The 26,291-nt window shown below is 48.6% G+C and overlaps 1 protein-coding gene across 4 annotated transcripts in view; it reads left to right on the top strand.

Moving 5' to 3' along the window:
- The window catches only part of NF2 (NF2, moesin-ezrin-radixin like (MERLIN) tumor suppressor), a 94,564-nt gene that overhangs the window by 48,788 nt on the left and 19,485 nt on the right, over positions 1-26,291 (top strand). Inside the window, exons 11-16 of one of the 4 annotated variants that reach the window (XM_082203227.1) lie at positions 3,321-3,443; positions 5,413-5,630; positions 7,900-8,005; positions 15,021-15,148; positions 17,061-17,220; positions 20,812-20,857. In XM_082203227.1, coding sequence (XP_082059353.1) covers positions 3,321-3,443; positions 5,413-5,630; positions 7,900-8,005; positions 15,021-15,148; positions 17,061-17,220; positions 20,812-20,847 — 771 coding nt within the window. In that variant the 3' untranslated portion in view covers positions 20,848-20,857. Of the gene's footprint in view, positions 1-3,320; positions 3,444-5,412; positions 5,631-7,899; positions 8,006-15,017; positions 15,149-17,060; positions 17,221-20,811; positions 20,858-26,291 lie in introns of all 4 variants that reach the window. The other 3 variants (XM_082203226.1, XM_082203224.1, XM_082203225.1) reach the window with 3 other exon arrangements.

Raw genomic sequence — 26,291 nt, 5'->3', positions numbered from 1 at the left:
TCCAGTGCTGCAGCTGTGCTAGTGGAAGCCCATTGTGTAACAGATTGAGCAGCCTCTTGTGCATAGAGATAGCAGCAACTGGCTTATGCATTCTCTCAAAGAGGACAGCAAAGGTGCCTGCCTGATGTCAACAGGCAGGGAGTTCCAAAGTGTAGATGCCGCCGCACTAAGATTGTGTTACTACAAATGCGGAACGGGTGTTATGTGGAACCTGTAACGCTGCCTGTTCCACAGATCAGTGTGTTTGGGTTGCCATATATGGGGTGAGACAATGGTTCTCCAACATTTTGGGGTCACCGCCCTCTTGGTACCATAAAGTCACCCCACTGCCCTTTACTCTACCTTATAAAATGCATTATTCAGAATAGTGGTTTTCACAACCCACTAAGGAAGATAATGGGGACGCGGGTGGCGCTGTGGGTAAAAGCCTCAGCGCCTAGGGCTTGCCGATCGAAAGGTCGGCGGTTCGAATCCCCGCGGCGGGGTGCGCTCCCGCTGCTCGGTCCCAGCGCCTGCCAACCTAGCAGTTCGAAAGCACCCCCGGGTGCAAGTAGATAAATAGGGACCGCTTACCAGCGGGAAGGTAAACGGCGTTCCGTGTGCTGCGCTGGCTCGCCAGATGCAGCTTTGTCACACTGGCCACGTGACCCGGAAGTGTCTCCGGACAGCGCTGGCCCCCGGCCTCTTGAGTGAGATGGGCGCACAAACCCCAGAGTCTGTCAAGACTGGCCCGTACGGGCAGGGGTACCTTTACCTTTAAGGAAGATAATAACACAGTAAAATTCCATAGAATCATAGCATTGTAGAGATGGAAGGGTGATCTAGTTCAGCCTCCTGCAGCACAGGAATAAACACTAATTGTTAATTTCAAACAACAACAACATATTTATACCCTGCCCATCTGGCTGGCTTTCCCCAGCCACTCTGGGTGGCTCCCAACAGAATATTAAAAACATGATAATCCAGTACATCGAACATTAAAAACTTCCCTAAACAGGACTGGCATCAGATGTCTTCTAAAAGTCAGATAGTTGTTTATTTCCTTGACATCTGACGGGAGGGCATTTCACAGGGCAGGCACCACTACCGAGAAGGCCCTCTGCCTGGTTCCCTGTAACCTCACTTCTCGCAGTGAGGGAACCTCCAGAAGGCCCTCAGAGCTGGACTTCAGTGTCTGGGCTGAACAATGGGGGTGGAGATGCTCCTTCAGGTATACTGGGCTTGATATTCCAAATGCAAATGGTTAGTTGCACATTTATTCAAAACTCAACTCAAACTAATTAGCTTAATTCAACAATGTTGATGAGCGTGATCCAATGTTGCCAGCTTTTCAAAGTCTGATAGTCAGTTACACCTCCAGCAAGCCCCCTGCCCACCCTCTTGCATCTCAGAGCGGCTCCAGCTAGTCCTGCCCACTTTGGGATCCCACTGGGGCGAGGCAATCCCAGGAGTAAACCGGTCCCAAGCCTTCAAGGGCTTTGTATACCAACGGTAGCACCTTGAACTTGGCCCTGTAAGAAATGGGCAACCTGTGCGGATCTCTGAGCAGAGGTGTTCTGCGCTGACGCGGTCTCCCTCCTGCCAGCAACCACGCTGCAGCATCTTGCGCTGACTGCAGTTTCCAGGTCAATCGCTGGGGAAGCCCCACATAGAGTGCATTGCAGCAGCGCATGCTTACAGCTGCCAGTGCCCGAACTACTGGGCCAGAAAAACGGTGTCCACTCTGTGGGCATACGATCTTTAAATGCTGTCCATCCTCTCCCCTGCCGCTCTGTAAACCTATTTCTCGGTCGTGGCGCTCGTATGTTTGCTGTGTCTTGGGGAGGTTGGCTGTGGTTGTGGGAGGGAGGGGGAGCCGTGTCCTAATTAGATGGTGATGGAATGCGAGCTGCTCTTCCGCCGCATGCCGCCTGCATGCTAATTCCGAGCCTGGCCTCCTTTTATCCGCTGCGGGTCAGCCCAGCCAGCAGACGCGCCGCATCTCAGGCCACAGCATGGAGCCAATGAGCACATATCAGCAAATTGGATTGTATGAATCATGGTTTTCTGCTTGTAGACCTTTTCTACTTGCTGAAACCCACACAGCTAATCTGCGCGGTGCTGCTCGGAATATAGATTGCCACTTCTGGGGAAGCGGTTAGGCGGCCGCGGCCAAGTGCCTCCGTGTGCCAGGGGACGCTCAGCTTACGGGAAGGTTAGGTTAAAAGTACTTGTCTTGGATTTGCCTGTGTCAGTGATGTTACGGCTCTTGGCTTAGTTCCATGGGCAGCGATAATAGTCTCTCTGGGTTGGCTGCCTTGCACCCAGGTCAACTTGAGCTGTAAAAAACGGAATGTGTCCAAAGGAAAATGGGGGATGCATCCCGAGTTCTAGGAGGAGGGAAACGTGTTTTGTCTCAGGGAGTGTCACCCAGCCCAATAAAGGCTTTAAAAAAAAAAATTTGGGTGCTCCCCTTGGGACGGGTTTGGACGCTCCTCTTGGTGCAGAATGCTGCAGCTGGACTGCTGGCGAGGACAGACTAACTCCTGCACAGAGCACCAGTGTTTTAAAGGTTGCACAGTCTACCTATATACTACCGGTTCAGATTCCAGGGTCTTGTATGCATTTGCAAGGCCCTTAGCAACTTTGGCCAAGGGTACCTTGAGAACTGCCTGGCTCCTTACATCACTGTGTGATCACTGAGGTCATTGTTACTTGGATTCATGGCTCAAATCCACTAGAGCATTGTGGGCTCAATTTTGTTGCATCCCCTCAGGCAGGCCCAGTCACCGTTGAATTTCCAGCACCTAGTGCATAACTTTTTACATTTCTGCAGGCATCTCTAGCCGTTTTTCTGACTTCTACGGCTAGTTTTTAACTGATTTTGTCTCTCTTAACCTTCCTGCACACTGCTCAGATATGGCCAACAGAGGTTAAATGTGTTGTTTACCTAGAGCGGGGAAATGGTTCAAAATTTTGAGAGGATACTGAAGAGCAAGAAGGGGAAAAAATAATTGCTGAGGGAGGGCTCCTAAATATGAGGGTGCAGAGAGCAGGGAGTCCACCGAGAACCTCCACGCCGGCCTCTACCAGCAGCCTGCCAGCAAACCCTGTGCCTCAAAATCTCCTTGCTCTTTAACAAAGCATCTAAATTGCTTTGTAAACCTGGAATGCGGAAGTGGAATTGATTGTGGCGAGCAGATGTCTGAATTCTGCCGCACGGCCCTGATAAATTGGATTTCTGTTCAGTGCAGAATGCCTACGATCTGCATGCCTTGGTTGCTTATGTACTATTTTCTGCCGTCCTCGCTTCCCCACCCTGCCTCTCCCCACCCCCCAAGATGGAACGCCAGCGTTTAGCTCGAGAGAAGCAGATGCGAGAAGAGGCAGAGCGGACGAGGGACGAGTTGGAGAGGAGGCTGCTGCAGTTGAAAGATGAGGCGACGATGGCTAACGAAGCCTTGGTAAGTCTCTCTGCAGGGATGACTAGCTGCCCACTGCAATGGCATGGTCCCGTTAACAAGACATGCATGGTAGAAGCAAGACCCCTCTCTTCAGCAAGACTTGTCCTTACCAGTCAGAGTAGGTGCTCCATTCACCTGTATTCAGACTCTGCAACATCAAGCTTACTCGTTTGGGAACAGGTGGTGGCTTGGTGATCGAACACCTGTTTTGCATGCAGGAGGTTGCAGGTTCAATACCTGTCTCCTATAAGTGAAACCCTGGAAAGCCTCTGCCAATCAGTGTAGATGGTAGTCTGGTTCAGTATAAGACAACTTCCTGTTTAATTCTTCTTTTTTTTAGAAGCATAAGGACTAGAATCTTCGTTTATTTTTAGGCGAGGGGCAGAAGCTCAGGGGTAGAGCATGTGCTTTGCATGCTTTGCATCATCCAGGTTTCAGAAGCAAAGGACTGGGCAGCTGGTCACCACAGTGTTGGGGACTCTGATGGTGCAGTAGGGAGCCTTCACCACTCTCGTTGGACTACAACTCTCATCAGCCCCATGTTGAAGGCACTAAGCTGGCAAAGGCAATTGTGCCACCCGCAGCAGGATAAGTTTAAATTGCTCCTGTGGTCACCAGCCCATATGAGCTGGTTTTCCTTCTTTTCTTTTCTTTGAAAAGAACAATTATTAGTCAATTAAAATTCCATTCAGCATCCTGCTAAGAGGAAGGGTGACTGATCCTGCCAGAATGGCTTGCAATAGATGTAAAATGAAAAGCAAGGAAGAGGAAAATAAAAGACTTTCTGTATTCTGGTGCAGTTGTTTTACAGGTGGAAAAGACCACTGGATGTGTGTCTTTTGCATGGAGAGTGTTTCAGGGAGGCGAACTGCATGTAGGAGGTTAGCATCTCAGGGAGAAATGTCATAGCCAGATTTCTTCTTGAGCTGCTAGTTTTCTGTATGCCTGGATTTCCTTTATTTTCTTCATGGAGCGACATTCAGTCCAGGGAATCCCAATGCAGGGTGGTACAGACCCCAGTTTAGCACCTGAAAGGAAGTCCAGAGTCTGTTGTGGGAAGATTATTTTTTAAAAAACAAACAAACCCAAATAACAGAAAATAAAGAAATAAACTTTGCCAGTTGACATTTCCCGTTGATCCTGACTTAAAACTTACAAATTAATATAGGCAGCCCATAAATGCAAACAGGGGAAAAGAAAGAATTTTTTCACCCCTAGTTAAACTGTGGAACTCGCTGCCTCAGGAGGCTGTGAAGGTCATCAAGCTTAGATGGCTTTAAAAGAGGACTGGACAAATTGACAGCTATTGCCGTCTGCTAGCCAGGATGACTATGTTCTCCATTTACTGTTGGAAGCAGTAATGCTTCTGAATACCAGTTGCTGGAAACTGCAGGAGGGGAGTGTGCTAAGATCCTGCTTGTGGGCTTCTCATAGGCATCTGGTTGGCCACTGATAACAGGATGCTGGACTCGATGGGCCATTGGCCTGATCCAGCAGGCTCTCCTTATGTTCTTAGGTATCCAAATGAGATTTACGGTGATAAGCTCCAGCTCCAATTGCAGAAAGGGCAGTGAGTTCTTCAGGCCCCCGAGTAGTACAAAGTGGGCATTTATCCTTCCAATATGAGCCTCTTTGCAGCTATGAGGGGTGACATAGGTCGTTTTCATTGCCCATCTGTTAGGAAGACTTTTGACCACAGACCATAAGAACATCAGATGAGGCTGTTGGATCAAACCAGTGGCTCATCTTAGTCCAGCATCCTGTTCTTACAGTGGCCAACCAGATGTCCCAGTGAGAAACCTGCTAGCAGGATTTGGAAGTCAAGAGCCTTCTCGCCCCCTTGCAGTTTCCAGCAACTGGTATTCAGAAACATTGCTGCCTCCAGCTGTGGAGGCAGAGCATAGCCGTCATGGCTTCTAGCTGCTATGTCAGAGCCCCTCGTGTGTAATTCTCCACCCTTCTTGCTCAGATGAGATCCGAAGAAACGGCCGACTTGCTGGCCGAGAAAGCTCAGATCACGGAAGAGGAAGCGAAGCTCCTGGCTCAGAAAGCCGCTGAGGCAGAGCAAGAAATGCAGCGGATCAAAGCCACGGCCATCCGGACTGAGGAAGAGAAACGGCTGATGGAGCAGAAGGTGCTGGAGGCAGAGATGCTGGCACTGAAGATGGCGGAAGAGTCGGAGCGAAGGTCAGGCGGGGAGGGAAGCACACCCACTGGCTTGGGGGCTTTGCAGCATTTCATGCCTTGTTTTTCTTGCCATTTGGTTGTGCCCCGTGTAGCACAAAGTTAAAGTCTACTACTACTACCAATTTTATTATTTGTACCCCACCCATCTGACTGGGTTTCTCCAGCCACTCTGGGTGGCTCCCAACAGAATATTAAAAACACAGTAAAGCACCAAACACTAAAAACTTCCCTAAAAAGGGCTGCCATCATATGTCTTCTAAAAGTCAGATAGTTGTTTATTTCCTTGACATCTGATGGGTGGGTGTTCCACAGGGAGGGAGCCACTACCAAGAAGGCCCTCTGCCTGGTTTCCAATAACCTCATTTCTCGCAGTGAGGGAACAGCCGGAAGATCTTTGGATTTGGATCTCGGTGTCGGGGCTGAATGATGAGGGTGGAGACACTCCTTCAGGTATACAGGGGCATTTAGGGCTTTACAGGTCAGCACCATGAAATGTACTGGGAGCCAATGTAGGTCTTTCAGGACCGGTGTTATACCTTCCTAGCGGCCGCTCCAGCCACCTGTCTAGCTGCCGCGTTCTGGATTAGTTGTAGTTTCCAGGTCACCTTCAAAGGTAGCCCCTTGTAGAGCGCGTTGCCGTAGTTCAAGTGGGAGATAACCAGAGCATGCACCACCCTGGCAGGACAGGTAAGTTCTCAGCTGGCGTACCAGATGGAGCAGCCACCCTGAAATTAACCTGCACCTCTATGGGCTGCTGTGAGTCCAAAATGACTCCCAGGCTATGCACCTGGTCCTTCAGGTGTGGGCATGGCCAATGAGCATGGAATGATCTGAAGCACTAGACAAAGTTCAACGAGATGCCTCTGATAAACCAGTTCAGTACAGGTGAACTCCTTGATTTCCCTGGGTTGTGATCCCATCCTTTTCACATGCACCCTGGCCCCACTGCAATCCCTAACTTCCCTCCTCGCCATGCACGCACTTCAGCTGAGCATGCGCCATCCTGCCAAGCCCTCGGGCCTGGGCCCCCACTGGGTCTTCAGCTGCTCAAGAACCACCACGCTGCCGTCTCCAAAGCACTCAGATGCCATTAATTAAGTTTTTCGCCTCTAGATATTAAAACACCAAATTCATTACTCTCCCCCTCCCTTGTCCCAATATCTCGCTCCAGATATCCCCATCCTCTCCCGGCCAATCACGAGGCTCCTACCGCACGCCAGGCCTCCATCTCCGTGGTCCTCTGGGCATACAAGGGCCGCTGCCAAGGGCTTTTGTCATAAATTGCATTCATTAGTGGGTGAATTAACAATAGCCTTAATTTTGTTCTGAACTACTACTTTCCCCCACTCCTGTGTCTGGGCTTCTGTCTTTGCCCGCTTGGTAACTTTCTCCTCCTTCCTTTATACCTCCGCCCCGCTTGCCAAAAACATCAACGCCGGGTATTGTTCAGAAGATATGATTACTTATTTTCTCTCTCCTCTTTCCCCCCAACCCACCCCCTCAACTGCTTCAGAGGAACCTGTCGAGGATGAGGGGTAGGCAGTGGTTCTTGAAACCTCCAATGCCGTAATTCAGTGGTGCTTGTCTTTCCTTAGATGGGTAGTCTAAACCACCCCTAGTGGCATGAGATTAGCGTGTAGAACAAGGCTGGGGGAACCTCTGGCCCTCTGGGTGCTGTTGGACTCCATTTCCCATCAGCCTCAGCCACCATGGCCAGGGGTTAGAACTGGTGGGAATTGTTGTCCAGCAACATCTGGAGGGCAAAAAGTTCTGCAGCCTACATTTTAGAAGATAGAAGCTTCTGCTGGTGGCGGGTGGGAAGCAGAACCTGTCCTGGACAACAGTCAAAAACCAGTTTTTCTCTCCCTACCCCCTCACCCACTCATTTCATTTCTCCTTCCCTGGACAACAGTCAAGACGGATGAAGCGCTGCCGTTTCCTGCCATTTGGGGAAGGAGAGCATTGTGGGTAGAGGCAGCCTTTGCCATCCAGGTGCCATCCAGACGATTTGGACTGCAATTCCCATCATCCCCAGGCAGCACAGCCATTTTGGACTTCAGCTCCCAGCATGGTGGCTGGGGGTTGATGGGAGTTGTAGTCCAAAATGGCTCTGCTGCCTGGGGGTGATGGGAATTGGAGTCCAGATCATCTGGAGAGAACTGTGGAAACATTGCCAAGGTGGCAAAGGCTAGGGTAGGGTGTTGGATTTGGCCCACCACTGCCTCGTTTAGGCCCATGACCTCCTCTTTCGTATTTTGCTTGTGTGCAGGGCAAAGGAGGCCGATCAGCTCAAGCAGGACCTCCAGGAAGCTCGAGACTCTGAGCGAAGAGCCAAGCAGAAGCTATTGGAAATAACCAGCAAGTCGTCTTACACAGTAAGAAAACATTTTATACATAGGGGCATCATTTTGCCCCTGGTGACTCTGTGCTGCTTGCCCCTGGGCATCCTCTGAGATCTGCAACCCGAAGCCCAGCATTGCAATTATGCAAACTGAGCAGAGCTGTTCCTTTGCTGGCTTTATATACAATTTCCTGCTTTTCTGCAGTAGCTCCCCTTTTGTGGGATGCTCTCCCCAGGGAGGCTCGCCTGGTACCTTCATTACACATCTTTAGGCACCAGGCAAAAACATTCCTCTTCTCCCAGGCCTTTGGCTATTTAAACAATCTATGGCCTTTTAAACTCTCTGTGTGTAGCAGGGGGGTTGTTGCTTTTGTTTGTTAGCATGTTATGCATTTTTGTTTCTTTATATTGTAAACCACCCTGTGATGAAGTGCAGTATAGAAATCATCATCATCATCCAAAGCCACATGTTCCGACGTTGCTTTTAGCCAAAACTACTCAAAGCTTGTCGCTCCAGTTTTCTATGAGGTCTAGAAATTGTATTCATTTTAAAAATGAAAGCCGTGATGATCAGGGGTTCCGCTTCAGTGTCTGGATTTCCAGGTTTCAAATCAAAGGCTATAAAATTCTTCCTTTAAAAAAAAAAAAATTGGCAGGGGACGCTTTGGGGATTCTTCCTCATTGTCAGGGCTCCTACAAGACGACCTGCTGTGTGTTTGGTGATCATAATCAGCCAGTTTTCAACTCAGAGTAATTTGGGCATCTGTTCCCGGAGTTTTCAGCACATGGCCGGCTCCTTTAATCCCTTTGTCATTATCACCCTTGGCAGAAAAATAACAAGACCTCCAATTAAACTGGAAGGCCACAGACTTTTTTATGAGGAGCAAAACACTGGGCTTTTGTTAAACGCCCACATTTGTTAACCGACAGAACTTGCCGTTACGGAGCGGCACTGAGCATCTGTGTCGCCCTCTGCGGTTCTGGTGTCCCATTTATTTCGCTTTGTTCGTAGCAAGCACTGTGCCAGGGCTTGGATTCGATAGAGCAAAGAGCAGTGCAATGCAACAGAGAACATCCCAGTCCCAGAGGCTCTTAAGTTGGAGAGAGGGACACGGGCAACTTGAAGAATAAGATAAAAGTTAAAGGACTGTGCCCAAAGTAGCGCTGAGTAACGCATCCGCCCAGTGCAAGGATTTCTAATTGCACAAAGGCACCCCCTCCGCAACCCCCTAAATATCTGATAGGGGTTCCCCAAACCTCCAGGGCAGATTTGGGGTGGGCGGGGGGGAGTCCCATTGGGCAAGTGACTACGCTACACCTGGATCCGGAGAAAAGCCATGCGGAACTGTTACAAACCCAGGAAGCTGCAGTCAGATCGTTGGTCCATCTAGCTCAGTACTGTCAACACTGACTGGCAGCAGATTGCCAGGATTTATGATGTAGCACATTCCCACCTATTCCTGCATCCGTTGGGGATTGAACCCGGGGCTTTCTGCATGCAAAGCAGATGCTCTTTCCCCCCTGAGCTATGGCCTTCACCACAGCACCCCAACCCCAGGAATCAGCAGATCTTGCACCCCCTCATTGAGATGGCCAAGTCTAGGGTGCGGGCTGATCCCTTACCTGGGAAGACTCCTGCCAGCAGCCTGCTAACAGCAACACCGAAGGCAAATACATATTTATAATGCCATGTCAGAAGCGTGTGAAGTGCTGCTTGATAGTGTCCATCGCAATTGAGGGGATTCAAATGATGCAGTCGCTCACATACACGCACAACCAGCATTTAATTTAGAGCTCCGGGAAGCTTCCAGCACCCCCAGCTCTGAATTGTTCACTCCTGTTACACAAAGAAGGGTGTGCAAGTTGTGTTCTGTGCTGTCACAAATAAACCCCACAAACAGGTTTCTTTTACATTAGTTTTACCCAGACTCTCTCGCCATCCCAATTTGTCTTCGATACTGCATCACCCTGACTGAGTGTTTAAACAAGCAGAATAAAGGTGGCTTGGATTTAATGGCTCCCCGCTCTCTCCCCCCCCCCCAGTTCTCTGAGGCTGTCTGCTGACGTTCAGAAGCTTTTAAAAGCACTGGCTGCAGTGCCGAAATGAGCCTGCCATTTCTAGCCAGAGGCCCCTTGAGCTGAAACACTGGTTGCTCTGGTGTTCTGTCAGAGACAATCTTCGGAACAAACACTCTCAGCCTGTCTGGCTTTCCCGTACAAGAGCCCCTGACTTTAAATGGGTCTGGTGCCAGTGATTGCGCTTGTGGGCGATTGCAATCCAGGACAGACAAAGCACTTCTTCACTTCTTGAGTGCACACTCAAGATACGGAAAGATACATCCCAGAAGATGTAGCAATGGCCAGCAACTTAGATGCTTTTAAAAGAGCATTAGAAAAAATCATGGAGGATAGGGCTATTGAAGGCTACAAGCATCGCTTGTATTGCTTCTGAATAGCAGATGCTGGAAGCCAACGGAGGAAAGGGTTCTCTTGTGCCTGGGTCTGGATTGTGGGCTCCCCCTTGGCAACCTGGTTGCCCACTGTGGGAACAGAACGCTGGACTAGATAGGCCACTGGCCTGATCCAGTCTGGCATGGGGAACATAGGAAGCTGTCTTTAGACCCAGTCAGACTTAATCGCTCCATCTAGCTTAGTACTGTCAACATTGTATGGCATCAGCTCTTCAGAGTTTCAGCAGCTAACATTCCCATACCTACCTGGAGATGCTGGGGATTGAATTTAGGACCTTCCGCATGCAGAGCAAATGCTGTACCACTGAGCTATGGCCCAATCCCCCCAAAGGCAGAAGGGGCTGAATGGAGAAACCAGGAGGATGGATGGAGATGCAATAAGTTCGAAGCAGGACTCATCTCTGAAAGGCTGGTTTATGGTGACAGAAGTAACAGCATTTGCCACAATCACCTGGCCCCTCTTAAAGATTCATTGTTTCTCTCCGTAATCTTCACAACAACCCTGTGGTGCAGAACTGGTGCAGGCTCCAGATGTTTTGGGCTACCCTTGCTGGCTGGGGCTGATGGGAATTGTCATTCAAAACACCTGTAGGGCACCAGGTGCAGAGTGTGGCTGGGAAACCTTTGACCCTCCTAATGTTGCTGGACTCCAACTCCCATCAGTCCCAGCGTGCGTGAGCAATGGTGAGGGAAGATGGGAGTTGTAGTGCAACAACATCAGGAGGACCACTCCTGGTATTCCATTCTCTCTCTCTCTCCTTTCTAAGAATTCACTGTTCTTTTAAGCCAGTAGGGCTGGCAGGAGTTGTAGACCAAAATATTTGGAGGGCACCAGGTCGGGAAAGACTAACTTTAGCTCCTCTAACATTTCTGGTACATTTCTGGATAGGCTTGCCTAATCAAAAAACAATGTTTTGAGAAGGCACTGAAAAGATTACAGTGAGAGCACCTGCCTGATGTCAATAGGCAGGGAGTTCCAAAGTTTTTTTTTTGGGGGGGGCACACTAAAACATTGGTTTCTTTCCAGTGCTGTCACATATGTAGTAAGGTTTGCAGTGCACTCTGAACCTTTGAAATGCTGTATGCAGTTGCTAAGCCTTATGTTATTATGAATTGAGAGAGTGCGCTGAGAGAGGGAGAAAGACTATTTTACCTGGGGTCCTCAGGCCCTAGAGTTCATTCATTGCGGAGGTGAGATGCAAAACATTCCGGTGTTCAAAGCATCCTGGTTTGGGAGGACTGTCAGTCGCACGATGAGCATCAGGCCAGTTTGTCCTTGACTAAACTCTGCAAAACAAAACAAGGCTTCCTTATCATGCATGCGCCCCAGGTTTTCATTGGGAGCTAATCAGCAGGCATTGCGAGTATATTTTTGCCCCTGGAACCGAAGTATAATTAAGAGGAAGATTGTAAGACAGCGGCAGTTTGGCTCCACCCCTCCAGCTGCATCAATCCCAGAAATGTTTCATAAGAGAAGCGCTTCTCCTTTTTGAAAAATACAGCCCGCTGCTATCTCTCCCGAGGATCTCTTAAAGGGGCCTGACACAATCCTCTTTCACTCGTGGCCCGTGGGAATGCTTAGAATGCCGACTTATTTGCTCTGAAAGGAAATGATTCTCACAGGTGGTGAACAAGAATATTTCAGAATCAATGCAGTTTGGGTGCTGTTCCTCTCATTGTCCCTTGCTTTCCCTAGGGTTGTCTTGTGAATTTTCAGTAGATAGGGATGCAAAAACTAGCAGGAGAGCAATGAGCAGGCAAGATGCTTACTGAGGGGTAGCTGTTTTGGTTCAAGCTAGGATATCTACCATGGAGTAAAGTTACTTATTATGGGGTGAGACTGCCTGCTGCTTGAAACTGGAGGCTGGAGCATTAGAAGACATATCAGTGGTTAAATCCCTAACACTTTAGTTCAAGAGGGAAACACAAGAAGAGCATGTTGCAGTAATCTAACCTAGAGGTCACCAGAGCAAAGATGACAGAAGATTTTTTAGATGTGCTGTAAGTCACCCATAGTGGCTGGGCAAACCCAGCCAGATGGGCGGGGTATAAATAATAAAGCTATTATTATTATTATTATTATTATTATTATTATTATTATTATTATTATTATTATCAAGTTAGGTTATCCCTGTTTAGATAGGGGTGCAACTGGGCCACGAGCCAAAGCTGATGGAAGGCTCTCCATGTTGCCGCGACCACTGGAGTCTCAAGCAACAGCAGTGGACCCAGAAGTACACCCAAGCTACATACCTACTCCTTCAGAGATGGTACGACTCCATCAAGAGAGGGCCACCTGCCATGCATCTGGTCTAGGGAACCATCTGTAGCTCAGATGCAGAGAGTCCGAGAGTCCCTGGTTTAATCTCCAGGCAGGACTAGGAATATCCCCTGCCTGAAACCTGGATTGAGCTTCAACTTGTTGGCTCTCATCCAGTCCATTACTGAGGCAAGACATCGGTTCAGCACATCCTCTGCCACACCTGTGGATGTAAAGGAATAGCAAAGCTGTGTGCCATCAGCATATTGCTGACCCCCTCAGTGGTTTCATGTAGACGTTGAGCAGCATAGCGGATAAAATCAACCCTGGGCAACCCCCCACGTTGAAGGCTCCATAGGGACGAACAACACTCCCCAGGCATCACCCCCTGGAAACGACCATCCAGGTAGGCATGTAGCCATGGCAAAGCCAGTGTTTCCCACAGGCATTTGGTTGGCCACTGTGGAAACAGGGTGTGGGACTAGATGGGTGATTTAACTAATCCAGCAGGCTCTTTTTATGGTCTTAAGTACTGCCAATCTTTACAAACTTAGAGGATCTGTAGGGAAGGAGGTGGCCTTTTAGATATTTGGTGCCTCCGTCATTAGGACACAGTAGCACACAGACTCACACCCGGGAAAAGCAAGGGAAGGTTAATAACTGGTTGGAAGGTACTTTGCATCACTGCAACAGGCTTCATTGGCTTTTGTACACATTGTTCTTCTTCTCCGGCATCCACATTTCAACCAGGACCTGTGGTCTAAACAATTGTGCTTGACATTGATCTCTGAGGCTTTTCAAGTGAGTTGTAAAATCCATTCAGCCTGAAGCCCTTCTTCTTGGCATCAGCTGTCCAGAAGAGTTATGGTTATCAGCTCCGCTGCTCTGACCAATTTGTAGTGTGGGTTTCTATCACACATCCCCGGCACTGAATAAATGTCAGATTCACAGGCTTGCTGCATTGAGAGGCACAAAAGGCCTACCTGGTCATGCCACGAGGCAGGATCATCTATCCGCCACTCATCCCCCACTCCCAGCTGCCCACACAACCCCAAGACACGATGCGCTTTGCAGAAGACACGGGCAGAGCAAAATTGCTCCACGGGGATTCAGAGACGAACCAATCCACAAGCCACAGGAAGGCAAATAAAACCACCCCATCGCTAGCCCAACCCCAGACATAGCAGTCAGAATCAGAGAGCAATCAGACTCGTGCTACAGGAATTGTGATCTGTGCAAAAAAAACCTGCTGGAGTAAAACCACATCCAGCAACCTGTGAAAAATAACAAAGGGGTTAAGTGTGTTTCCTGCAGTGAGACCAACTGTACTTTCTTATTGACATTAAATTAGATGCAAGAACACAGCTGGTTACTGATGGGGCCAAGATGTCCATAAAGCGTCCAGGCACCTGCTGGTAAGTATATCTTGTTACCCAGGTGCCTCTTCGCTCTCACCTGTCCTGCTAGGAAACATTATGGACAGGCAACTACTGTTGACCTCAACCTGGGCCTCCTTGTTTTAATTGCTGTGCTGATTTAATGGGGTTGTTGCATTGCATGTTTATATATTAATGTTACAATGGGATTGTTTCATTGTCTGTTTTGATTCTGGATGCTTTTATTTTTTAATGTCGGCGTACTTGGTTTTTATACATGTAGCCTGCTTAGTTGCCTAAATTATATTGAGATACAGTCATACCTTGGGATGAATACACTTCAGCTTAAATATTTTCGGGTTGCGCTCTGCAGCGACCCAGAAGTAACGGAGCGCGTTACCTCCGGGTTTCGCCGCTCGCACATGCGCAGACGCTCAAAATGACGTCATGCGCATATACGGAAGCGGCGAAATGTGGCACGCACAGACGCGTCTTACATTCGCTTCAGGATGCGAACAGGGCTCTGGAACGGATCCCGTTCGCATCCAGAGGTACCACTGTATTACGCTATTAAAGTATATCCGTATCCCTGTATCATATAATGGCTCCTCGCCACAATGGCTATGCTCCGTCTGCATGGCCAGAGGCAGCAATGCTTCTGAATGCCAGTTGTTGGAAACCACAAGAGGGGAGAGTGTTCTTGTGCTCGGATCCTGCTTCTGGTCTTCCCTTTGTAGCATCTGGTTGGGCACTGTGAGAACATGTGGCTGGACTAAATGGGCCTTTGGCCCTGATCCAGCAAGCTTCTTCTCATGCTCTTCTAATTCAGGATAGAGGACAGCATTACAACATGAAATTAAAATGCAAATCTCTGCATCAAGCGGCATATACATTTTTGACACCCCTGCAGTGGGTGATTAATATCTGCTTTGCCTTTAGCAGCCGATGAACTCAGGCTCAACGGCGCTCCCTGCTGACATGCCAACCTTCAACCTCATCAGTGAAAGCCTCCCCTTTGACTTCAAGGATACCGACATGAAGAGGTTGTCCATGGAGATAGAGAAAGAGAAGTGCGTTGTTCTCCTTCTTGGCTGTGGTAACTCATAGTCTTGTGGCGCTTGTGGCACAGTGCAGATTCCACCCACTCTTCTTTCTTTCAATGTGACATTCAACTTAAAAGCATAGGAAGTCGACTGAGATCATATCAGACCATGCTTCCATCTAGCTCCATATTGTCTACAGCATGACATGGGGCCTGTGGACCAATCGTGGCCCACCAGGAGGGTTCACGTTGGCCCACGAGGCCATTTCTCCCAAGCCATGCCCACCTGTCCACCAGCTGATGTCACTGGATGATGTCAGCTGTTGAGGGCTGGGTTCAGTCCTGCAGGGTACTGCTTCATCAGTTTGTACCCCACTGGAAAGGTGCAACCGGCAGGACTGAACCTTCCATTCATCAACTGGTGGGCGCAGGGTTCAGTCCTTCTGGGTGCTGTTCCGCCAGTGCATACCCTGCAGCATAATAATAATAATAATAATAATAATAATAATTTATTATTTGTACCCCGCCCATCTGGCTGGGTTTCCCCAGCCACTCTGGGCGGCTTCTAACAAAGATGAAAAATACACTAAAATGTCACATATTAAAAACTCAGCGGCCGCTGAGACCATATAACACCGGTCTTGAAAGACCTACACTGGCTCCCAGTACATTTCCGAGCACAATTCAAAGTGTTGGTGCTGACCTTTAAAGCCCTAAACGGCCTCGGCCCAGTATACCTGAAGGAGCGTCTCCACCCCCCCCATCGTTCTGCCTGGACGCTGAGGTCCAGCACCGAGGCCTTCTGGTGGTTCCCTTACTGCGAGAAGCCAAGTTACAGGGAACCAGGCAGAGGGCCTCCTTGGTGGTGGCACCCGCCCTGTTGAACGTCCTCCCACCAGATGTCAAAGAGAAAAACAACTACCAGACTTTTAGAAGACATCTGAAGGCAGCCCTGTTTAGGGAAGATTTTAATGTTTAATAGGTTATTGTAATTTAATATTTTGTTTGAAGCCGCCCAGAGTGGCTGGGGAAACCCAGCTAGATTGGGGGGAGTATTAATAATAATAATAATAATAATAATAATAATAATAATAATAATAATAACTATTATTATTATTGCCACCTTCGATGCAGGGATCTTTTATCCAATGTGGGACTCGAACCCATTGCCTGAGATTAAGAGTCTCGTGCTCTACTGACTGGACTATCACACACCTTGGGACTCTCTTGATCCCCTGAGGAGTCTCTAGACCAGCCATCAGAGTCTGGCGACAGTGGTGTCTGCTTGAGGTTCGGTGGAAGGGATGCAGGCTTTGGTGCAGTGCGGACCTAAGCATGGATTCTTCTCCTCCCTGGAGTTGCAGCTCCCAGAGAACTCTGCCTCTGACAAATCTTGCTCTGAGGCCATGACAACTTTGCGGGTTGCTCTTCATCATATTACTTAACGCAGTGGAGGTGATGCCCAAAGACAACTGAGCGGTGTCATATTGTAGGCATGTCGGCACACCTCTGTCTGTTCTGGAATAGAAAAGGTAGTTCCATGGCTCAGGATTTAGCTGTGATTCCCGCATTCCAGGGGTTGGACTAGATGGCTCCCTAGGTCCCTTCCAATTCTGTGATTTGCAACTTGTGAATTGCTTATCTGACTACCAGGCTGGTAGGCTGGTCCAGATGACATTCAGTCACCTGTTCCAGACCTGCAGCTTTGTGAGGATGGTGGGAAAGAAAAAACGAAAAAACAACAACCCACCTCTGCTTTAGCAAAGCTTTTTTGCTGCATTTCAAAGCAATGTCATCGGTTTCATCCTCCAGGCAGCGCTTCAGGGATAATTAAATGAGAAACCTATCTATTTTAGCTGCGTCTGCAAAAATTGTTTGGTTTCACAGCTAACGGCAGGCACTCTGTGTGTCTGTGTGTGTCTGTGTGTGTCGTTGCTCAGGGTGGAGTACATGGAGAAAAGCAAGCACCTCCAGGAGCAGCTGAACGAGCTGAAGACGGAGATCGAGGCTCTGAAGCTGAAGGAGAGGGAGACGGCGATGGACATCTTGCACAGCGAGAACAACGAGCGGGGCAGCAGCAAGCACAACACCATCAAGAAGGTATCGTAGGCCACGCCACTGCGTAAAAAAACGGGACTTCTTGGTGCGTGAAAATATGGCTGAGCTCAATTCAGGACATGTCATGTAGGGAGAGAGAGAGAGAGAGACCTTGTGCCGTGTTTTGGAGAGCGCCTTTATTTACCGTATTTTTCGCCCTATAGGACGCACTTTTTCCCCTCCAAAAATGAAGGGGAAATGTGTGTGCGTCCTATGGGGCGAATGCAGGCTTTCGCTGAAGCCTGGAGAGCGAGGGGGGTCGGTGCGCACCGACCCCTCTCACTCTCCAGGCTTCAGGAAGCTATCCGCTAGCTGTGGGAGACCCAGCTCTCCCAGGGCTAGCGGAGAGCTTGCCTGCACCCAGAAGCTTGGGGCGCGCTGAGCTCCGCACGCCCCAAGCTTCGGGATTAGCGCAGCGCTCTGCTAGCCGTGGGGGAGCCGCGCAAAGTCACGCAGCTCTCCCACGGCTAGCGGAGACCTTGCCGGCACCCAGAAGCTTGGGGCGCGCTGAGCTCAGCACGCGCCAAGCTTTGGGCTTAGAGCAGCGCACCTGGGGGGGGGGGAATAAAAAAATTTCCCTTTATTTCCCCCCCCCAAAAAAAACTAGGTGCGTCCTATGGGCCGGTGCGTCCTATGGGGCGAAAAATATGGTAATTATTTTATTTTTATTTCATAAAATTTATATACATCCACCTCAAAGCTGTATGCAAAAAGAACAAGACATTGACTTTGTCAGTAGAAAAAAACAGTTAAAAATGGCTGTTGAAAACGTTGAAAAACAGTAATAGCTGAAATCAACAGTAAGCTAAAAAGCAGATGAAAACGCAGTTCAAGATTCTATGTATCTGAGTAGCCTTTGCCTAAATCAAAATGCTTCCAGCAGGTGTCAAAAAGGGCACAGTGAAGCTGCCTGATCCCAAGAGGCAGGGAGTTTCGAAGTGTCCGTGCTGCCACGCTAAAATGCTCAGTGGCTTACAAACATGGATGGTGGCTGTAAAAGTGCCTCTTGCGTTTAGTAATTTCCAGTGCTTTTTTTCTGGAGGGGATGCAGGGGTACGCATACCCCTAAACATTTTGTGAATCTAAGTTTGGCCTCATTGCAGGGTGGTATTTCAATATGAGTAGGAAAATGAGAGTACCCCTAAATATTTTTTTAGAAAAAAAGAACTGGTAATTTCCTTAGAGACCCCGAGAAGACCGGGGGAACCTTTGGCCTTCCAAGTGTTGCTGTAGCACAACTCCCAGCAAGTGTTTCTCAGCCACCTAATGCTTGTGGGCGGGGGAAGGAACGTCTTCCAATTCTACCAGAAATTTAATAATAAAGGAGACAGGTGCACTTGACTAGAGGGGGCATTCCATAACCAGGGAGCCACCACCGAAAAGGTACTGCCACTGGTCAGCGTCCAGCCCCTATTGCAACAGCACCAAGACGCAGTGTCCAATAGCAAAAAAATAACAGAGGAGCTTTACAGTTTCACCTTGGTCCTAGAAACTGCCTGCCCCAGCGATGTTGCTCACAGTCCCTCTCCTGCAACAGGTTCTTATAGGGTTTCCAAGAGCAGGGGGGCACAGTATGGGGCTGGAGATCTCCTTCGGTTCATAACACGTAGAGCTGCGGCAGGGAAAAGTCTTGGAGTGAGAGAGGGGAAAGGCAATACGTTTCACAAGGGCCGTGTTGGATTCCCCCCCAGAGGCCCACGTGATCCACCTCCGTAGCTGGCCAGTTGCATAAAACCAGGATCTTTTTTCTGCCGTTGCAGCCCAGCAGCTGGTATTCAGCAGCATACTACTCCTGGATGGCGAGGTTCTACTTAGGCATCATTTCAGAGCCTCATTTCCTATATTGCTGATGTCAACCAAAAAAAAAAAAAAAAAGTTAAAAATTGGCTGTTGAATGCCCGTGCTTCCTTTTGTGTGCCTCATTTGGTTACAAGAGGAATAATTGCCTCAGCTCTCTGCCTGGTTGACCTGCTGTTTCAAAATGTTGAAATATTTGCTGAGAAGAGGGAAATCTTTGGATTGCCTTGAATATCTCTTTGGAATCCCAGGAGACTTTGTCAGCAAGGAATCTCCCCTTTAAGCCAAAGATAACAAGCTTTATATTAAAAAAATCCCTTGGTAGATGGAGGGAGGATCGTTGTAGACGAGAAACCTGAGCTGTGGGTCTCGAATTGCTTCATCTTATCTCTGCTTTGTTTTATTTTGATTTATTTCCTACTCGGATTTTGTTACTTTATTTATTCATTTGTTTCATTTGTGTCCCACCTTTTCCTCCCTTTCACCTCTAAGGAGCTCAAGGTGGCAGACATGGTTCTCCCCTTCCTCCTCTAATCCCCACAACAGCCCTGTGAGGTAGGTTAGGCTGAGAGAGGCAGAGACTGGCCCCCAAGGTCATCCAGCAAGCTTCATGGCTGAGCGGGGGATTCGAACCCTGGTCTCTCCCAGCTCCTAGCCTGCCACTCTAACCACAGAACCATATTGGCTCGTGACAGTACAGACAACATATTTCAACCCAGGACCCACCTTTTAACCTCAACCCAGGACATGGGACCCATTTCTGTTTTCTTTTTCTTTTTAACTCTATACGTCCAGATGCAAAGGAGGCTGTTTTATCATTAATATGTAGAAAGTATGATTTTAGGAAGGGCAGCTTGTCGTGTCGGGATGGACTGAAGTAGGACGGGCAGGGAGGGGCACCCATGAACCCCTGACCCCCGTGCTGCGGCATTACTGCTGCTTCCCAGGAGGGGCAGAGGGAGGGTCAACGTGGCAGGGTGACTGCCATTATCCTGGTGCACCAACAAAACCAGTCCGAGGCTTCTTCCGGTGCCTACTGAAATCCTACTCTGCACCCTTTTTCCTTGCTGCCTGCAAGGGACAGCTTCAGAACAGATCTCGTGCTGGCCTGCATTGCAATTTAAATAGATAGAAGGAAAGATCAGTAGATCAATAGATAGAGGTTGATGCCCACTGCTGCAACAGGTGAACACTCTCCGGGCCCATAGTTCATTTCTTTCATTAAAATGTATATACCACTTTATTGCAAAAAACCACAAGCAAACCCTCAAAGCAGTTTACAAAGAATAAAAGAGTGACATTTTCAGCTAAAACAACTATTCAAAGCAGTCAAAAGACAAAATCAGCAATAAACTAAAAACAGATTAAAACATACACTGACATCCTACATGTCTGGGTAGGCCTGTCTAAACAAAAACGTTTTAGCAGGTGCTGCAAAGAGTACGGTGAAGGCGCTTACCTGATGTCAAGAGGCAGGGAGTTCCAGAGGGTTTAAGTGCTGCTGTGCTAAAACTATCCAACTGCCGGGCTTGCCTGTAGCATTTTGGCTTGCCCTCCAATGAAAATGGAATACAATCCTTGCCCACGATGTTTTCCTGTGTGAATCCCGTTGAAATGGGACTTTGAGTGAGCCTTGGGCAAGAGAGCTTTCTGGAGGAGATAGTGCCCTGTGAGCTATAGAACCACCAACCCAATTTTCACACTTTGTTTGAGGAAGACGCGACCTGGGAACATTGACACTCGATTTCACAGAGGACCTCTTCTTTTGTGTGTTTGTTTCTCATTTTGCCGGTTTAGCCTCAAGCCCAGGGCAGAAGACCTATCTGCATTTGAGACCTTCCAAGTAGGTTATTCCAAGATTTCTTTGCGTGCGGTGATGGGATGGCCACCTGTCTCTTACTAACCCCTGCATGAGCTTGCTTGTGGGAAATCCACTGCCTTTCACCACACCCGGCAGGGCTGTTGGAGCTTGTCACCCCACGGCACAGTCCTTGTGAGGGTGAGATCTGGCAAACAGGTCAGGAGCCTTATGGTACCCCTCCTCCTGGAGGGTGCAATGCTGGAGGGGACCTCTCCTCCTTTTTTGCCGCGTCCCCCCACTTTTGGTGCAATTCCACCAGTCCAGCCTTTGCCAGCCTGGGGCCCTCCAGATCTTTCGGACCGCAACTCCCATCAGCCCCTAGTCAGCACGGGTATATGGTGCTAAAGGAGCATGGTCACACTGGCAGGGGCTGATGGGAGCTGTAGTCCAAAGCATCTGGAGGGCAGCAGGTTGGCAGAGGCTTATCCTGCCACCTGCGCTTCCTCACTTAGCCCAACAGATCAATAATACTCCATTAGGAAATTTATTCACTTAGCGTATATCCGAAGCACAGCTGTGCATCTTTCTCCCGCCATCACACAGGTAACAGCGGATGTTAACAGTTGCTGGTTCATTTCTGGGCCCGGTTAGAGGTGCTCACATTTAAATCCCTAAACAACTTAGTCCCCTAATTTGAAAAGACTGCCTCTTTCCCTACAGACCCTCTCAGTTATTAAGATTGCCAGAGGGGGATCTCTTGGTAGTTCCTCTGCCCCCAGAAGTTCAGTGGACAGATGAATGAGGAGAGGGCCTTCTCTGTGGTGGCTCCTAAGTTGTGGAATTCCCTTTGCCACAGAAGCAAACCTGGCACTTTCATTATGTGTAGGCTAGAAACACCCCTCTTTACCCTGACCTTTGATACTTGAGATGTATATTTTTAAGCCCCACCCTGTAACCGTGGCTGTTAACATGCTTTAAACTGTTTTTCATACTGTATTTCTAAATTGTTTTAACCTGTAACATTATGGTGGAGGGTAGCGGTAATGAGAAATCATAGAATTACAGAGTCGGAAGGGACCACAAGGCTCGTCTAGGCCAGGCGCCTGCAGTGCAGGAATTTTTTTGCCCAACATGAGGCTTGAACGCGTGACCCAGAGATGAAGAGTCTCATTCTCTACCAACTGAACTATCAAATAAATCACAGCAACAATATGGAAGGGTTGGCTTCCTGCAGAAGCCTCTGCGTTCAGAAGCTTGACCTTTCCCAATTCTCCGCCTCCTCTTCAAAAAGCCACGGCAAAGGAGCACTTGCACAAAAACAGGAGTGATGCCTCCTCATTTTAGGCTGCATGCGTGACGGGGAAGGGAGGGGCAGATACCTCTCCCTCTGTCCCACGAAAAGAATCACCACCCTGCAGGGAAGGTCTAAAGTTGAATCCTCGGCTCTGTTCCTCATCTCCTGCCCCCGCCCCTCATTAATCACCCCCCTCCCTTGGCAGCCGATTCATTCCCCCTCCTCCTGTTTTAACTTCTGAAAAATAAATCTTTCTGAAACCTTTTTTTGAAGCTGCCGCTTTTGCTCTCTCCCATTCGAGTTGAGCACTTCAAAGCTGCTCCCTGGTCTTTGGAAGCCTTCGCTCGAGCGTCCTCGTTGGCTGGTGCTCTGGCACCTCTTCTTCGTGCCCCCCGCGGTTTGCTCTTCAGAACCGTTCAGATCTCGGCGAAGGGCAGGAATGCCACCCAGGCTGTTGCTGCGGGACGATCCTTAATTGGAACGGCTTGTCATCGTTGGCACCTTTCAAGATGGGCCGTGGGGGAATTGTGGGGGGGGGGGAGCGGGCTTTATAGTCTGCTAACTGGCCACACTAGCATTACATAAGGACATCTGAAGCGCCTGCCAGCGGCCCATCTCGCCTGGATCCTGTTCTTACAGTGCCTGTTAGAAACCTGCAAGCAGGATCTGAGCACAAGAGCAGTGTCCCTACCCTGTGGCTACTGCCAGCTGGTAGAATCATAGAGCTGGAAGGGATCCCCAAAGCTCATCTAGTCCAACCCCTTGCAACGCAGGAATCTTTTGTCCATCATGGGACTTGAATCCATGACTCTTGAGATTAAGAGTGTCATTCTCTACGGACTGAGTGGTTGCTCCCTCCAACGGTAGAGGCATAGCAATTGTGAGCATAGCGATTGTGGCTAATAGTCGCCAATAGCCTTTTCCTCCATGCAGTTGCCTCACCCTCTTTTATGGTAAGGGACGCAGGTGACGCTGTGGGTTAAACCACAGAGCCTAGGACTTGCTGATCAGAAGGTCAGCGGTTCGAATCCCCACAACGGGGTGAGCTCCCGTTGCTTGGTCCCTGCTCCTGCCAACCTAGCAGTTCGAAAGCACGTCAAAGTGCAAGTAGATAAATAGGTACTGGTCCGGTGGGAAGGTAAACGGCATTTCCGTGTGCTGCTCTGGTTCGCGAGAAGCAGCTTAGTCATCCTGGCCACATGATCCAGAAGCTGTACGCCGGCTCCCTTGGCCAATAATGGTCCCTTTACCTTTACCTTTACCTCATCACTGCCTCCTGCAGGAGCAGGTTCCCCAGATTAACTATGTGCTGCGTGAAGAAGTCCTTGCTTTTCTCTGTCCCGGATCTTCCAACCTCCATATTCTTTGGATACCCACCAGTCCTCAAGTTACAAGACGGGGATAAAAACTCCCCCCTGTCCACTTCCTAAATTGAATCTTGAAAGGGAAGGTTTTGTGCCTCAAGGAAGCAGGTGAGCCATCAGTGAACAAAAAGGATGAATGGTTGCCATGATGACACCTGGTTTAACTGGCCTGTCGCTCCATTGCATCTTGTCTTTGGCACCTGCAAAATCTTAGATGAGCATTTGGGGGGGGGGATTTTATTTCATGCTCTTCAAACATAAAAGTTACTGAGGCCAACATGAGGCTACTTCGGCAATCTAGAACTCCTGGCTAGCTTGTCCTCAGTGGGGCAAATGGTGGCGTCAAACCCTTTGGAGCCTGCATTGACTTTGGCTAAACCTCTGCTTTCTGTTAGATCTCAGGTTGTCTTTTTCTCACTGCCTGACTTCCTAAACTAACCCACTCTCCTTGAGTACCTCGCCGCTCTGCTTTGCTCTGTCACTTTGCCTGCGAAACTCACTTTCCTCTCAAGGCCCAGGCTGCAGAGTTTGATTTCCCGACAGTGCCAGACCAAGCCACTTTTGGAATGGCGCTCAAAAAGGCGTGAGACATGCAGCAGCACCTTTGTGTGAGCGGCTGTCGCAGCTGATCCATTTCGCACAGCTGTACTATTGCATGTCACATGGAACTTAGTAATATGAACCGCTGTCATGCGGAAGATGGAGCAAGCTTGTTTTCTGCCGCTCCAGAGGTAGGACCTGAACCAGCAGATCCGAATGACAAGAAATGAAATTCCAACTAAACAGTGGGAAGAACTTCCTGATGGTAAGAACTGTTCAACAGTGGAACAGACTACCTTTGAAGGTATTGAACTCTCATTGCTGGAGGTTTTTTAGACAGAGGTCGGATAGCTATTTGTCATGGAATCTTCAGCTGTGATTCCTGCATTTCAGGGGGTTGGACTAGATGATTCTTGGGTCCCTTCCAACTCTATGATTCTATGAAATGGCTCTCTCAGATCAAGTATCTGCTTGTGAAACTGTTTGATGAGTCTTCTCCCTCAAAGATTTGTGGATTCTTTAGGCTGTTCTCCAGTTTTCATCTGGTTGTGATCCTTCATTGGAGGTTTTTAAACAGAGGTTGGATGGCTATTTGCCATGTAATCTCCAGGTGTTAATCCTAGTTTGCAGAGGGTTGAACTAGATGACTCTTTGCAGCCTCTTGGTTTTGTGGGAATCGTTTATATTTCGGGAGCTATTTCTTTATCTTCGTGCTGCTGACTGAAGGAACCAGCAGTCCCTTTTCCAAAGAGTACCCCTGATCTCTGAATCTTACCGCTGAGAGATTGGGCAAGTAATCTGTGAATTGTGAGGACCATCAGAGGCATTGCTTGCTTCCGTGTAGAGTTGTAATATTTGTGGATTTAGGGCTCTCCTTTTTAAAAATGCACGTTAGCACTTTCTGACTTCTGCAAAAATTCCCTAAGGAAATGCCATTCATCTCGGGTGCTCCTGTGAATTAGTCATGGGCAAGGCTGGATGCGCTTGGTGCTGAAAGCCTCCGAATTCTGTAACCTGTGCAATTATTCTGCACTTCTGCCAATTTCTGCGTGTTACGGAGTTACAGAACACTGGGAAGCTTCAGCTCACAACTCCACAATTTCACCAGGCATTGCCTCTGTTCCCTCAAACAAATCCTCAGAAGTAGAAATTTGCTTTGTAAAACTGAGAATCCCAGAAGCTGAATTTTGTACATCTTGCTGCATCCTGGGCTTTCCCCTTTCGCTTGTGTTAAATCATGGCATTCCCTCTTCCTGATGGCAGAATTGTGACCTGAAACTTGTCCTGATTTTGACACAACCTACATTGTGGTCACAGCTCACACTTCCACTTCCCCATTGATGAGCTGGGAGTAATAGGTCCATTCGAGCCATTTTTTATTCTTTGATATTTACTGTTTCCTAGTCCCAATAGCCTGGATTTCCACTTCCTGCTATTGCTGAAAATTATTGCATGTTACTGCAGCATTTTAAATTTCACTCTGATTTGTAGCTTTCTTACACAATCTCTATGTTGCTTGTGATTGAGCAGCATTAGCCAAGGACCCGATATTTCAAATTCTGTTTGTGTTCTCAGAGGGAGAGTCTGCAAAGCTGGAAGCTCTCCTTTGAGGAGAGATGCGAGTCAGTTATCTTGGTCATCAGGATTTTCTGGCCTTCTACTTGATGCTTGAATCTTTATAGGAACAGTATGGACTTTACCTCTTGACTAGAATTAAGCACTAGACTTTGTATGTTCTCTGTTCATTGAGACAGCAAACAAACCTCTCGTGCTAATCTTGCTAGGAAAAAGAAATCCAGAAAACGAGCCAAGAACTTGATCTTATACTTTTCAATCTTCTGAGTAAACGTTTGAGTAGTACAGTCGTAACTTGGAAGTCGAACGGAATCCGTTTCGGAAGTCCGTTCGACTTCCATAGCGTTTGAAAACCAAAGTGCGGCTTCAGATTGGCTGCAGGAAGCTCCTGCAGCCAATCGGAAGCCGCCAAAGCCCCGTCGGATGTTCAGCTTCCAAAAGAACATTCAAAAACCGGAACAGTCACTTCCAGGTTTCAGTCATTTGAGAGCCAAAACATTCATGAACTAGGCTGTTCGAAAACCAAGGTACGACTGTACAGGGCCTTCAAGTTTTGGGACACATTATAGAGTTGCATAGGAACATAGGAAGCTGCCTTTTCCGGAATCAGACCATTCATTCATCTAGCTTAGTATTGTCTACACTGACTGGCAGCAGCTCGTCAGGATTTCAGGTAGGGCATCTCTCCCAGCCCTACCTGGAG

The sequence above is a fragment of the Podarcis vaucheri genome (genome assembly GCF_965113315.1).
Source record: "Podarcis vaucheri genome assembly, chromosome: 16".
Taxonomy (NCBI): domain Eukaryota; kingdom Metazoa; phylum Chordata; class Lepidosauria; order Squamata; family Lacertidae; genus Podarcis; species Podarcis vaucheri.
Note: the sequence above shows the minus strand (reverse complement) of the source record. Positions and strands in the feature narration are given on the sequence as shown.